The sequence below is a fragment of the Equus caballus genome, chromosome 16 (genome assembly GCF_041296265.1).
Source record: "Equus caballus isolate H_3958 breed thoroughbred chromosome 16, TB-T2T, whole genome shotgun sequence".
Classification (NCBI taxonomy): Eukaryota; Metazoa; Chordata; class Mammalia; order Perissodactyla; family Equidae; genus Equus; species Equus caballus.
This window is the reverse complement of record NC_091699.1, coordinates 87,882,262-87,897,090: the sequence shown is the minus strand read 5'-3', so window position 1 is coordinate 87,897,090 and position 14,829 is coordinate 87,882,262. Positions and strand designations below refer to the sequence as shown.

The following is a 14,829-nucleotide window of genomic DNA, read 5'->3' as shown; positions in this document are numbered from 1 at the left end:
CTATATTTAGCAGAATTAATAGAAATTCCTTAGTATCATCTAAAACTCAGTCCATGTTCAGATTTCACCAATTGTCTCAAAGATGTTTTTCCCAAAGATGTTGGTTTGTTTGAAGCAGAATCAAATCAGATGCACTTGTTAGACATGTAAGTTTTTCTTTTAAACAGATTCACCCCTTAAGACCCCTCCCCACACTTCTTTCAGGCCTTCGAGGTTTTGGCATATAGAATTTGGCTGATTGCTAGTTTAAATATTACTGCTAACAATAATGAATACAGTAATGTCTACTGAATGCAGTTTAAGCTTCTTGGAGGTTCTTTTTGTCCTTAGACTGTATCTTATTGGAGATGTGCATTCAGAATTATATGTTTTAAAGTCACATGACGTAATTCTTTTCTGTGTGCATGTGCCACCAACTTGATACTGTTGGATTCAATTGCTACATTTTGAAAAATTTTTAGAAGTTACTTTTTCTCTTTATTTAATTTAAAAATCATATAAAACATTTACATCATATATTATCCCAAATTCAAATTAGTATAACAGGTTACACTCAGAGAATCTAGCTTCCATTCCTGACCCCCACAGGTATCCATTTTTATTAATTTTTGTATAATCCACCCTTTCTAAAAGTACAAGCAAATGCACACACTCTCATATTTTTTTATATTAACCTTGCCTCAAAAGGTGGCATATTATCAACACTGTTTTTTATCTTGCTTTTTTGACTTAATATATTATAGAGATCACTCTATTTGAGTATACAATACTGATCTTTATCCCATTTTACAGCTGCCTTTTAATCTTATTGTTTGTATATATCATTGTTTGTTCAGCCAACAACTCATTGATGGAGCTTTATAAATAATAAAAGTAATGTGACTTTTAACTTTTATTTGTTTTTTCACGTAGAGCTTGGGACTGCTTTGTTCGTTGCTTGGATCATGCTTATCTAGGCTCCCTTCTCAGTCATGTAATAGTAGCTTTGTTACCTCTCATACACATCCAGCCTAAAGAAACAGCAGCTATATTTCACTACCTCATAATTGAAAACAGGTATTGTAACTGAAATTAATAATAAAGATAGCAGTTTTTTATTACTGTATTTTAATGTCTCAAGATATTAGGATTACTGTTGGTAATGCAGAATTGTTCACATTCTTTTTAATTTAGAGTCCGTCAATAAACAAAAGTAATTGACATGCTGTAAGTCAATATATATTGAACTAATGCTATTTCTGTTGTGACATGGCTTCATTATAATTATAAATTTATTAATTAGTAGATCAACTCAAAATTATTTTCATCAATTTTTAAAAAGGTGAGGCTAGATTTACCTTCTTACAGTAAAAGGCAAATAGTTGAATAGCGTGAGAAAGATTAGGAGGATATTCACTTACTTTCCATAGCTTACCTTAGTTGAAACTCTTACTGCTTCATTGCCTTAACCTTTTAACCAACCTCCCTTCCTGTAAGCGTTTATTACGTTTCTTCATATTCTTCATATTTAGAAGCATCTCTTTACCTGTATCATTCCAGCATATGGAGACGTTCTGTGGTTCTCTGTTTCCTGATAAACTGATAAATTGCAAATTGCTTATCTTGGTATTCAGGCTTTGTAAAATCTGGCCACATCTTATTTCTTAAAATTCTTTCCCAAGATTTTTCAAAGCAGACACTAGGCTGTAGCCAATCCAGACTACTATTACAAAAATATACATTATTCCTTTTGATTTTTGTTTTTCACTCAGGCTGCTTTTTAGCCTGGAATGTCTTCCTAAACATTTTAAAATTTTTTTCATGTTTGTACTTAACTGTTGAACTGGTTCTTTTGCTTCTGAAAAGTTAGGAGTTAAGTACTTCTTATTTCCCTATCTACCCTTATGCTATTGCTATCCCCGTTAATCATTTCCAGTAACTCTCTAATCAGGGAGAAGGTACAGAGTAAAAGGTTAATGTAGCTTTTTTCCGTTAAAATGCTTGTATTTTTTGATATTTTGTACATGACAGAACAACATAATCAGTGATCTGGATCACTTTTCAAATACTTTTTGGATTATTTTGCAAATAGTGTATCTTTGCTGTTTATTACAGAGGAATCATTTCTCTACCTTTTTCATATGATGAAAACAAATTCTCTTTCACTCAGTGCTGGATAGAACCTTAAGCTCCCTGAGTGAAGGAATTATTTCAGCTTTCTTATTGTTAAGTCTGCGGTATCTAGCACATAGTGGTACATAGTAGTTAGTTAATACATATTTGTTGCATGAGTTAATGAAGACTAGAATTTAGAAACACTTTTTATTTGGACCCAGAAAGATTAGTGTATTATATTTGAAGCAAATTAAAAATTGTAGCCTTGATATGAATTATTTGCATATTTTTCTCTAAAATTCTTTATGAGAATTTGTATTTTGGGGTTGGGTTTGGCTATCTATTGATGCATTACAAACCACTCCAAAACCTGGTGCCTTAAAACAACTAACATTTTTATTTACTCATAATTTTGCAACTGGGCTGGGTTAAGCTGGTTGATTCTTTGGCTGATTTTGCCAATGATCATTGGTGTGGCTGTAATCAGCCGGCAGATAGATTTGACTGGACTTCTCCCTCTTTCCATGTAGTCTAAGAGCCTTTCTCTTTCTATGTATTCTGTCCATGTTGGTAGCCAGACTTCTTAGGTGGTGACTCAGGACTCTCATGAGCATAGAAACACGAGCTGCCAGACCTTTTTAACACTTGGACCACAAACTGACACAGCATTTCTTCTGCCACATTCTTTTTGTTAAAACAAGTCAAACACCTAGCCCAAATCAAGAGGATGTGACTGTATGTGGGTGTGTATATTAAGAAGTGTAGTTTATTCAGGGCCACCAATATAACAGACTGCCACAGGGTGATTTTCTTAGATTTGATTATTTGCCGCTATTAATTGGCTGAGCATCCTAGACATGGTTAGGAAGAATACTTTGCATGTCAGTAATCGACTAGCACTTCTAAGTATGAATTAAGTTGGTCTTAGTTTCAACCTCTGCTTTATATATTTTTAGTATTCATACTATTTGCAAATACATCTTTTTCTTCCCACTAACTTTTAGGGATGCTGTACAGGATTTTCTTCATGAAATATATTTTTTACCTGATCATCCAGAATTAAAAAAGATAAAAGCAGTTCTACAAGAATACAGGAAGGTATTTAATTTTTATTTATGGTTTAGGAGATCATTGACAGAAAATTGTTCCCAAGTTTGAATATGTTTCATAGAGATTCTTTAGAATCATATCTAGGGATAATATAGTCATATTCTGATGGTGAATTACTAGATAATCCTATCATGAATCCATGACTTCTAGAAGGAAGTTTTAGCATTTAGATCAAAGATGTAATAGCATTAGATAGAACAGAGACCAAAGAATACAGTTCTTATACCTTTACTACCCAGGTCAATATGTCCTTACTTACAAGTCCCCAAAAGAAGCTGCCGTAGCTGCATTCCCTGAGTAAAGAGAGAAAAGCTGTGGGAAGATTCTGATTATGTTGTGCTAAAAATTATGGTATGGAAATGTCAGATCTGACTGATTCCTGAGCTTTAGAAGGGGAATAATCTGTAGTTCCCTCATCTTGAAGTCCAATGAACTTTCTGAAATTATGAAAATATTATTGTTGATTCCATAGAATTTTAGGGCAGAAAGTGGGATACCTGACCTCAGGTCAGAGTGGCAGAGGTATTTACTACAGACCCCAAGATTGGCTCTGAAGATTCTATTTCCTCTTTTACTGAGTAAATCATCATAGTCATAAAAATGTAAGTAGTTAAAGTAAGGAATGAATTATCTGCATAGTCTGTAGGCCTGGTTCAAGGCTATTTTGTCTGTTAAGGGAAACTTGTATTTTTTACCAAGAAAGATTTATTTTAGATAAGTAAGTTCATATTTAGTTGGAATAAAATTTTTCTTCAGCTCTAAAGATTTTAGGGTGAAATTCCTTTCACCAAGATTTACTAAAAATGACATGTGCTATACAAAGGAAGAGATGGAAATTATTTTTTAAAACTACTTTTAATAGGGGTATAGTTTAACTACTTTAATGGTAACTCTGTAGGGACCCCAGGCCTTCCAGAATGGTTCCTGAAGTGGTTCATTGATGAGGTGTATCTCTCTGTGCTTTTTATATAGGAGACCTCTGAGAGTACTGATCTTCAGACAACTCTTCAACTATCCATGAAAGCAATTCAACATGAAAACGTAGATGTTCGTATTCATGCTCTCACGAGCTTGAAGGAAATCTTGTATAAAAATCAGGTATACTGAGATATAATTTTAAAACTATAGAAAAGAAACGTTGAAAGTTTAAAGAGAAGATGACAGATTGGTGTACTTGCTTGAGATTCAGTAGGTTCAATGAAAGAAGTGATTTTTTCTTAGACCTAGATTATCAGATCTGACTTAAAATCAGTAATCCATGAGATGCCCTTTGAGGCTGATTACTGGGGATTTGTGGTTTTTTATTATTGCTTTTGAAGAGTCATAATTTGATGGTTATATTTTAGGTTACTGCATCTTCTTGGGTAAGGGTGTATGTGTTTGTACAGCAGTAGTTTTTGTGAGTCTTCTCATATAATTTCCTATAGTTACCTGTCATATGAAATTTTAGTAATTTTGCCATTTTACGTTTTGACTGAATTAACTCCTTTTTTTTTCTACCAGTTATTGTCCTTCTGGAATCTCCTTTTTTTTTTTTTTTTTTTTTTTAGTTTTATTGAGATCATACTAGCTTATAACATTGTGAAATTTCAGTTGTATGTTATTATTTGTGAGTCATCATATAAATATACCCTTTTACCCCTTATGCCCACCCCACCACCACCTTCCCTCTGGTAACCTGTTGTTTTTGTTTGTGTGTTAGTTTATCTTCCACATATAAGTGAAATTGTATGGTGTTTATCTTTCTCTGTCTGGCTTATTTCGTTTAACATCATACCCTTTAGGTCCATCCATGTTGCTGCCCATGGCACAATTTTGTCTTTTTTATGGCTGAGTAATATTCCATTGTGTATATATGTATATTCTGCATCTTTTTTATCCAGTCATCAGTCGATGGGCACTTAGGTTGCTTCCACTTCGTGGCTATTGTGAACAATGCTGCAGTGAACATAGGGGTGCATAAGTCTCATTGAATTGTTGATTTCAAGTTCTTAGGTAAATACTCAGTAGTGAGATAGCTGGGTTGTATGGTATTTCTATTTTTAATTTTTTGTAATTCTGTTAGTTTTAGTGAAGCTAAATTTTTGTTTACTTGTTCATAGTGCCCGTGAACTTTGTTCTTTTCCTTGTCAACATAATGTAGATTATGCCTAACCTTGATGAGAGTGAGAACTGGTATTTAAAATACCAAATCACTACTATAAATCTATAAAATGGAAAAAATTTAACTGAGGTGCTGATTTTTGCATATTGAGAACCCGTATGATGAGATGTGAGAGCCTAAGACCCTCATGAATTAGTAGATTACAAACTGGGCTATATTTGGATTTTCATGATAGAAGGAAGCATTTACTTAGGACAAAAGATATACACGATGGTAAGAAGTACATTCTTCTGGGTCAGTGAGCTGGTATAACCAGTGTGGGTAGCGGCCAATGTGGAGATGGTTTACCACATGCGAGGAGCCTTGAATCTCAAGTGTAGGTTTTATGCTCTCTTAACCATAGGTCTATATTATCAATGTTACAACCTCATTCTCTGCCCTACACTACATTGAAACTACCTTGTGCTTACTCCTTGCCCCAAACCTCTATCTGTGTTTCAGATAACTTAAAGGACCACTAGCTTTTTAATTTAATATAGGGATTTATGAGTAGCAAAGAATCTCTCCTCTTGGCGTAGAGATTTTCTGGTTTTAGTTATTTCTGAGCAGATGACATGGTCATGGTCTAACATAAGGAAGTTTCATATTGATCATCACCTCTTAGATGTAAAAAACTAAGTCTGAGAACTCAAGGAGATTTCATATAGTCTTAGGAAAAAGCCATAGCTGCCCCACTTTTGCCACCTGTGTCACAAAACATAAATCACATCTGGTAATTCCCTGATAAGCCTTCCTTGCTTGTAAAGCCCAAGTGCTAATAGGTTAGCTAGCCAAAGTAAGAAGGTAAGTTCACTTGGAATAAATTACAGTTGGTCATGGGATATTATTATTGTTAAAGTCTAAGATATGTCTCCGGGTTGACTATTCTGGGGTCAATTTTCACAGGTACACAGTGGGTTTTTGCAAGATGTAGATTTAGGTCTTTTATTTCCAGAAAGTTACTTTGACCTTTGGATTATAGTTTTAAATATTATTCCAGTATTGCAAGGATGGTTCATATTTGGCAATCCTTTAATGTAATTCACTGTATTAATAGACCTAAGGAGAAGAATCATACTGTTATTCTCATAAATGCTGAAACAGCCTTTGACAAACTGTAACATCCACTTCAGATAAAAACATTCAAGAAAATGTGAATTGATACATACTACCTTAATACAAATGTATACATGTATGTGTATACGCACACATACTTAATGGGGGAATAAAATGCATTCCTACTAGAAGCAAGCCTGCTCATTATCTGCACTACACGTTAACATTCAGTTGGAAGTATTGGCCAATAAATTTAGACAAGAGAAGGCAATCAGAGGCATAAGAATTGGAAAAGATGTGAAACTATTTGCAGATGATATGCTAATATACTTGGAACACTATAGAGAATTATCAGTAAAACTAACTCAGACAACAAACTAATTCAGTAAGGTAGGAGGATATAAAAATCAATAATCTTCATATAACAAGAAATAACCAGGTAAAAGACTTGTTGGAAAACCCAATTTACAGTAGTACCCGAGAAAGATAACATACTTAGGAATAAGCATAACAATAAATGTATAAATCAATAGGTGGAAAACTTTGAAACATTCCTGAAAGACACAAAAATGTAAGAGAGATCAGCAAATGGAGAGCATCCCTTATTTATTGGGTAGATTGACTAAATATTATAAAGATTTTAATTCTCCCTAGGTTAATTTGGAAATTTAATGCTATCCCAAAGAAATACCAAGTTGTTTGTTTGCTTTTTTAACTAGAAAAGTTCATACTAATGTTTGTATGGAAAAACTAATGTGAAAATAGCTAGGAAAACTCTAGGAAAAAAAAGGCACCTATGAGAGTTCCGTAGCCCTACCAGACATTAATATACTCTACAGCTTCTATAATTATAACAGTGTGATACTGGTACGTGAATAAACAGACTAAGGGGAAAGAATAGAAAGTCCAGAAATAGACCCAAGTGTATATGGACATTGAGGATGTGATAAAAATGACATTTCAGATAGTTGGAGCAAACATGGATTTGTTTTGACAACTGGTCAGGCATTTGGAAAATGATAAAATTGGATGGATGTGTTAAAAAGCCTTTCTAAATAGATGGATTGAAGACATAACTCATTTTAAAAATTCTTGTGGAATTCAGTATTTTTTGCTGAAAAATAAAACCCACTTTATCTAACCTGGAAGTGAAGTGAAGACATTTTTAAGCACTTAGGAGATAAGTATATTTTTAAACTATCTTTCATTTAGAGTGACATAATATGTGTTGCCTTGAATATCAACTGCATTTATCTTTGCCAACTAAAGTGTCTTTTTCCTTATTGTTTTCTAATATTAGCAAGTGAATAAATATCTTTTTTATATTGGAGTTGCTATTTATTAATTACTTGTTCATTATTTTAGGTATTTATGCCTGAATTAACCTGTAAGGTTCTTTAAGTGATTGAATATTGAAGATTTTGGATGAGATAAATGTCTTTTTATTTTTCTTTTGAATTATATTGCTCTAATTTGAATCACATTTTAACACGGAGTTTGAGTTGCTTGTATACGTTTTACTTTTGTTGGAAAGAAATTTAAATAAATAAAATAATTCTAAAGTGCTCACACGAATCCAATATCTAAATCTTAACTGGCTTGAGAATAGTATCTTCATACTTAAAGTTTTTCATTACAGCATCCTCAGGAGATGTATGAAAAAAGATTACTTGAGCCAACATATTTGCATTAAGGCTACCTCTTTCTTCCTACCTCTTTTTCTAAATCATCCCCACAAACCCTTTTTCTCATATTTTTTTCTCCTTCTCTTCTAGTTTTTATACACTTTTCAGTCTTATTGTTTTAACTAATAGCTGTTCTTCCTTGACTTATTTCCTGAAATATGTGTCCACTATCCTTGAAAGTTACTGAGTTCTTTTTTTATCTTCTTCATTGCTTCCTTACCTTGTAAATACGTTTGTTACTGTACATATGATATGATATTTTAATTATTTGTTTACAGATTTTCCCATTGAACTGTGAACTTGGGATAAGACTGTGCCTTACTTATTTTTGTATACTGATATACTAGTACTCAGTAACTATTTGTTTAGTGGATTAATGATTAAAACTTTCAAACACAAAATGATTCTGATCCTACAGAACATTGTGAAGTATATTATGTGAACTCATCAAAAACTAGCTGAAAAGGGGCTGGCCCAGTGGAGTAGTGGTTAAGTTTGTGCTCTCTGCTTCAGTGGCCTGGAGTTCAGTGGTTGGGATCCCAGGCACAGACCTAGTACCGCTCATCAAACCCACCCTGTGGCGATGTCCCACATAAAATAGAGGAAGATTGGCACAGATGTTAGCTCAGCAACAGTCTTCCTCACACACACACACAAAACCTAGCTGAAAAGACTGCAGATTTAGGAATTTAATTTTGTCAATATTTATGTCAGATATTCCTAATACTTTTAAGCGGTCTAGTTAGGAAAATATACTAGTTTGTGACAGTTGCATATAAACTTTCTTTCTGACTTTTATTTTAGGAAAAACTGATAAAATATGCAACAGATAGTGAAACAGTAGAACCCGTTATCTCACAATTGGTAACAGTGCTTTTGAAAGGTTGCCAAGATGCAAACTCTCAAGCTCGGTTGCTCTGTGGGGAATGTTTAGGTGAATTGGGGGCAATAGATCCAGGTCGACTAGATTTCTCAACAACTGAAACCCAAGGAAAAGATTTTACATTTGTGGTAAGTAATGGTTATTTGGAATGACAAGAAGAGTTCTCTGTCCTATTAGGGTTTCTGTGTTCCATTTACAAAGAACTATACAGGTTATCCTTAGTGGAACTTGATCTAAACTAGACAATTTAGGTAATTTCTAAGTTTATTCTTTAATGCTATTGCAGAGACCTTTAGCCAAAAGCAGTGAAATTTGAGCCCAGTCCCGTGTGCTGTGTTCTTCTAAATAAGCTTCCTAATTCAATTTTGACAAATACTTCAAACCTAATTAGTTATTTAAATATTACTATTTAAACACTATTGCTAAGTGTTTCCATGGGAAACTAATTTCCCAGGGTGTTCAATAGTGTGTGTATAAAAAAAGTTTCCATAGTCAAATGAATTTGAGAAATACTGTATAACAAAATTAAGCAGAACTTTTAATGTATCAGTGTACATTGTGAATCTCCAAGAGGAGGGTATTTAAAAATTATTTCTTGGAGCTTCTCAAGTGACCAGGGTTGTAGAGAATGCAGTTTAGGAAATGATATATATATATACAGTTTTCTTTCTAAGAGTTAAAGAACAAAAAATGCATATTGTTGGAGCTTTGTAAAATTTGAATGATTCTAATGTACTTTATAGCCAACCAAGCCTTAAATTTGGCTTTTTATCTACAGATCATAGTTTAGACTTGGTACCAAACTTAGTTTGAACCTTACTGTCCTTTCCTTTTCTAAGTTAAATCACTTAGCCAAGTAAGTTAAATTCACCGTAGAAGGCATAGTACAGCTTAAGAAAATTCATACAAATTATCCTTGATTTTTTTCTTGTTTTTATTGAGACTGGAGTAGAAGATTCAAACTTTGCCTATGGATTGTTGATGGAACTAACAAGAGCTTACCTTGCATATGCAGATAACAGCCGAGCTCAAGATTCAGCTGCTTATGCTATTCAGGTAAGAGTGCATATAGTCATTACAGGTTTTACATTATTGAATTCTAGTAAGAAAGCTATAAAATCTATACTTTGGAAACTTTTTTTTTTAACTATCATTTTCATTATTAAAGTGATACCAATTCATGATAAAAATTTCAGAGAGTACAGAAATGTACTCTTTTAACAGATTATTATAGGTACTTTGAAAGATTATCTATGTGTATGCAAATATATATGTTTTCTCCACCAAACGAGGAAGAGTGTGTTACTTATGATGTTCTGTAACTTGATTTTCTTTTGTGTTTAACAGTCTATCTTGGGTCTATATGGGTAATTTTCCATGTCAGTACATGTATCTCAATTCATTCGTTTCCCTGACTTAATGTTCAGTATGAATGTACCATAATTTATTTAAGAAATTTAACACATTTAGGTTGTGTTCAGTGTTTAGCTTTTACAAAAAATGATTTAGAAAACATATGTATGTTTCTGAGCACTCAAGTAAATATATCAATAATATAAATATCTAGAAATTGAAATATGTCTCAGAGCAAGTACAGTTTACAATTTGATAGATTTTATCAGAAAAAGTTTCACTAGTTTATATTCCCTTGACAAACCCGCCTTTTATCAAAATTTTAAATCTTTGCCAATGTGACATATGAAAAATGGTACCGTTTTGTTTTAATTTGCCTTTAATTATGAGAGAGGTATAACATCTTTTATATATGTATTGCTTTTTTGTGAATTTTCCCGTGATGATCTTTTCCCATTTCTCTCTTAGTATTGGTCTATTTTTTATTGATATTTAAGGCCTATTTAGATATAGTGAAAACTGACCCTTTGTCTATCATACATGTAATAAATATTTTTCCAGTTTGGCTTTCTTTGCCCTTTTTCATGGTATTTTTTTTCTATTAAAAGTTTCTTTGTTTTGTTAAATATTCAGGTCTGGAATTCATGCTGAGAGATCTGGTTTACAGATATAAATTTGGAGGTTTTTATTATAGAGGTGGTATTTAAAACTAAGATTCTGGATGAGATGATCAAGAAAGGGAATATAGGTAAATACATTCTAGTCATTGAGACCTGGACAATGAGAGGTCAGTGGGGAAAGAGAGGAGCCAAGTAAGGAAAGTGAGAAGGAGCTGCCAATAAGGTAGGAGAATGTGGTGTTCTGGAAGACGAGAAAGTGTTTTAAGAAGTATAGAGTGATCCACTGTATTAAATGCTGATCATGGGTGATTGAGAATTGACCATTGGCTATAGTAACATAAAGGTCATTTGTGACCTTGACAAGAGCAGGTTCAGTGGAGTACAAGAAGCCTTATTAGAGTATTTTTAAGAACATGTGGGAGGAGAGGAATTGGAGAAATTACAGAAACTCTTTTGAGGAGTGTTGCTGTCAAAGAGAGCAGAAGAATGAGATGGTAGCTGGGGAGGGAAAAAGGAGTAAAGATGGGAAAAATAACTATGTTTATATGTTGCTTGGGAACAATTCATCAGAGAGGAGAAAAGTGATGATGTAAAAGAGAATTTTGACATACTATTTTAAGTAAGTAAAGAGATGTGGAATATAGTCTAGAAGTGGAATGGGTAGCCTTAATTACAAACAAAAACAATTCATTTGTATAACGAGAGAAAAAGCATATTGGCACTGATACTGATATTGCCAGGCTGTTATTGGAGGATGATTAAGAGGGCTTCTGTTAGCTAGAGTAACTTTGCCAAATATCAGCTTCAAATAAAATTTTAATAACATATTAAAGCTAAATGAAAATGAATTTTGGATATTTCTATATTTGAACTTTTCATATACTTTCTTGTATTTCAAAGTCCTAAATATAAAGTACATATTTTGCTAGACAGTGCTAATATTTCATAAATATTACGAATATATCTATTGTATATGGTCATTTTCAGTGGAATTGGAAAGGAAGTAATAGGTGATGGAAGATATAATACCCTAACATATTTGTCTTGTTGATTGACATCAGAGTCAAAGATATTTTTTTTCTTCATCTATAAAATCTCACTTGTTTTATTTTCAGGAAAGTAAAATATAATCATTTAATTTCAGGTCTTGAATAGTAAATTGGTTTTTAACATTTGCATCTTATTTTCAGAATTTTAAGCTTAGTATTTTATATCTAGAATTTGAGATAGCTTGAATTTTTGAACTATTTTGGATTTGTAGTTGCTTCATTAAAATTCAGAAAAGTTCAAATTCTGAGAATTTGAAGAATTCAAATCAGATTCAGATAAGAATCACCTAAATGGTTCTAAGCATTGAAATAAGTGCCCTAAGCAAGTTCACAAATCCAAAATTTTATAATTCTGTATATTGTTCTGTGTATTTCTATGACTATAATGTGTAGAATATTGATGAATGTAAAGATTTATCTGCTTCACTGTGGATTTACAAATGTAAAATATGTATTTGTAGGAGCTACTTTCTATTTACGACTGTAGAGAGATGCAGACCAATGGCCCCGGTCACCAGTTGTGGAGGAGATTTCCTGAGCATGTTCGGGAAATCCTGGAACCTCACCTCAACACTAGGTCTGTAGACTCTCTAAAACTATTTTCAAAAAATTATTTTGAACTTTATAAAATTAATGTTGTTTTTGATATAATTCTTTAGCATGAAAAGTATTTTTAGTAGATTCTAGTACGTATTTTCACTATTATTTATGTTTATAATCTTGTCAAAATGAGAAATACAGTCTGCTCATTGGTTAAATTCTATAATTTTAAGTATTTAGACAAATTCATTAAAGCTGAAAGGATTGATTTTTTTTTTAATTCAACTCTTAGAAATACTTTGAAAGAATCTACTTTAAGTTGAATATGAGTTGAAGCTTTTGATAGGTGTAATTAATGTAGAAATTTACGAGTTTAAAGCTATTTCCAAAGCCTTTAGTAGCTCTGTTTAGAGTTTAGAGATTTTCAACCCTACCGATTTCTCCTCATGAAGATACTTTCTCCCTCTGCTTTTAAGAAAGTATTTTCTAACCTTTTTTCCGAGGAAGACCAGCCCTGAGCTAACATCTGCAGCCAATTCCCCTCTTTTTGCTGAGGAAGACTGGCCCTGAGCTAACATCCATGCCCATCTCCCTCTTTTATATGTGGGACACTTGCCACAGCATGGCTTGATAAGCAGTGTGGAGGTCCACACCCAGGATCCGAACTGACAAACCCTGGGCTACGAAGCAGAGTGCACACACTTAACTTTTGTGCCACTGGGCAGGCCCCCCTCTTTTCCAGTTTTAATATCTTGGTTAAGACTAATTGAAGTCCATAAATTATAAATTAATTTTAGGTGGAAACTGTACTGTTAGGTACTCTAGGTCACCTGTTTGTTAGATTTGTGACCTTGTATAAATTACTTCTTTGAGCCTTACAGTGCCCAGACTTGTGGTGAAATTCTTTATAAAGCCCTTAAGTATGTATACTTATTTGCTAGGTATCTTTTATATTTAGAAACCTTTTAAACATCATTTTATTTCTTATAAACAGCATCATTTAAAGATCTTTTTTGTTAATATAAAGTGAAAGTCTACAGTTAAAATTTGGTTTCTCTTTTTTGAAGACTCCACACTTCTCCATTTCTTTATTCTATATTTTATAGCACATATAGAAAGATGCTTAAGAGTTTCCATAATCTAGTGGAAAGTTTATAGCCTTTGGAGTCACAAAGACCTAAATTCGAATCTTGGCTCTGTGTTTGCTAGCTCTGAAGTCTTGGGCAAGTTACTTAAGATTTCCAAGTCTCAATATTTTCATCTTGAAAACAGGAATAGTTTTACTTATGTTGTATGATCATTGTTAGGAATAAAGAAGATAATATTAAAAAGTACCTAGCATGATACCAGCCCCATGGCTTAGTGGTTAAGGTCGCATGCTCCACTTCGGCGGCCCAGGGGTTCGCTGGTTCGGATCCTGGCACCACACGTCAGGCCACTTTGAGGCGGCGTCCCACATGCCACACCTAGAAGAACCCACAAGTAAAATATACAACTAAGTACTGGGAGGATTTGGGGATAAAAAGCAGAAAAAAGAAAAAAAAAAGATTGGCAAGAGTTGTTAGCTCTGGTGCCAATCTTTAAAAAAAAAGAAAAAAAAGTACCTAGCAGAATGCCTGACATTTAATTAATACTCAGTAACAAATGTTTATTCAATCCCAGCTTGTTGAATAAATTCTTTGCTTTTTTTGGAGGGCGTAGTGTGGCTATTGCGTACTTCAGACGGAGTAAAAGCCAGCATTTCTGCCTACTTGTTATTCGACTTAATATTTCATAAGAAGCAACATTTAAGTGGTCATTTATAAGAGTGATCTTAGCAAAGCAGTGAGAATTCGTATGATCTTTCTACTTTTATATCTGAGAGCTTGAAAGAATGTCTCAGATGGTCCCTCAATGGTGAAAGTTAGGAGATTTATCTAGCTGGGATCTGCTTATTGAAATTGCTGCCTCATAAAAATAAGAGGGCAGTAGAGGACAATATTAATGGAGTTGACCCATGTTTGTACAAAAGCTTTTGTATGACGCAGCAAGATACCAAGTTAGCCAATAGGTCAGTTTTATAGCTTGGACTGCTTGATATTTGCTCCAGAGGGCCTGGGGGAAATAATTTCCTAAAAACATTTTCTTGTTTTTGCTGTCTTAAACTTATATTCCTATACTCTCCTTTAACTTTTTTTCAATTGGGCTATTTATATGCAGTCAGTAAATCTGGATTAAAGGATATCTATATTTAGGACATTTGCTTTTTAGGACTAGATGGATCAGCTATATAGTTCAGAGTTGCCATAGAAATAAC

At 33.3% G+C, this 14,829-nt stretch overlaps 1 protein-coding gene across 5 annotated transcripts in view; it reads left to right on the top strand.

Moving 5' to 3' along the window:
* ATR (ATR serine/threonine kinase) overlaps positions 1 to 14,829 on the top strand; it is a 108,903-nt gene that overhangs the window by 44,858 nt on the left and 49,216 nt on the right. For all 5 annotated transcript variants that reach the window (XR_002800810.2, XR_011427048.1, XM_023621043.2 and 2 more), the window contains exons 19-24: positions 913 to 1,056; positions 3,099 to 3,192; positions 4,177 to 4,302; positions 8,893 to 9,099; positions 9,914 to 10,027; positions 12,455 to 12,570. Coding sequence is in view for 3 of the 5 variants with exons in the window: in XM_023621043.2 (XP_023476811.1) it covers positions 913 to 1,056; positions 3,099 to 3,192; positions 4,177 to 4,302; positions 8,893 to 9,099; positions 9,914 to 10,027; positions 12,455 to 12,570 (801 nt within the window). In the remaining 2 variants the exon portion in view is untranslated. The remainder of the gene's footprint in view (positions 1 to 912; positions 1,057 to 3,098; positions 3,193 to 4,176; positions 4,303 to 8,892; positions 9,100 to 9,913; positions 10,028 to 12,454; positions 12,571 to 14,829) is intronic.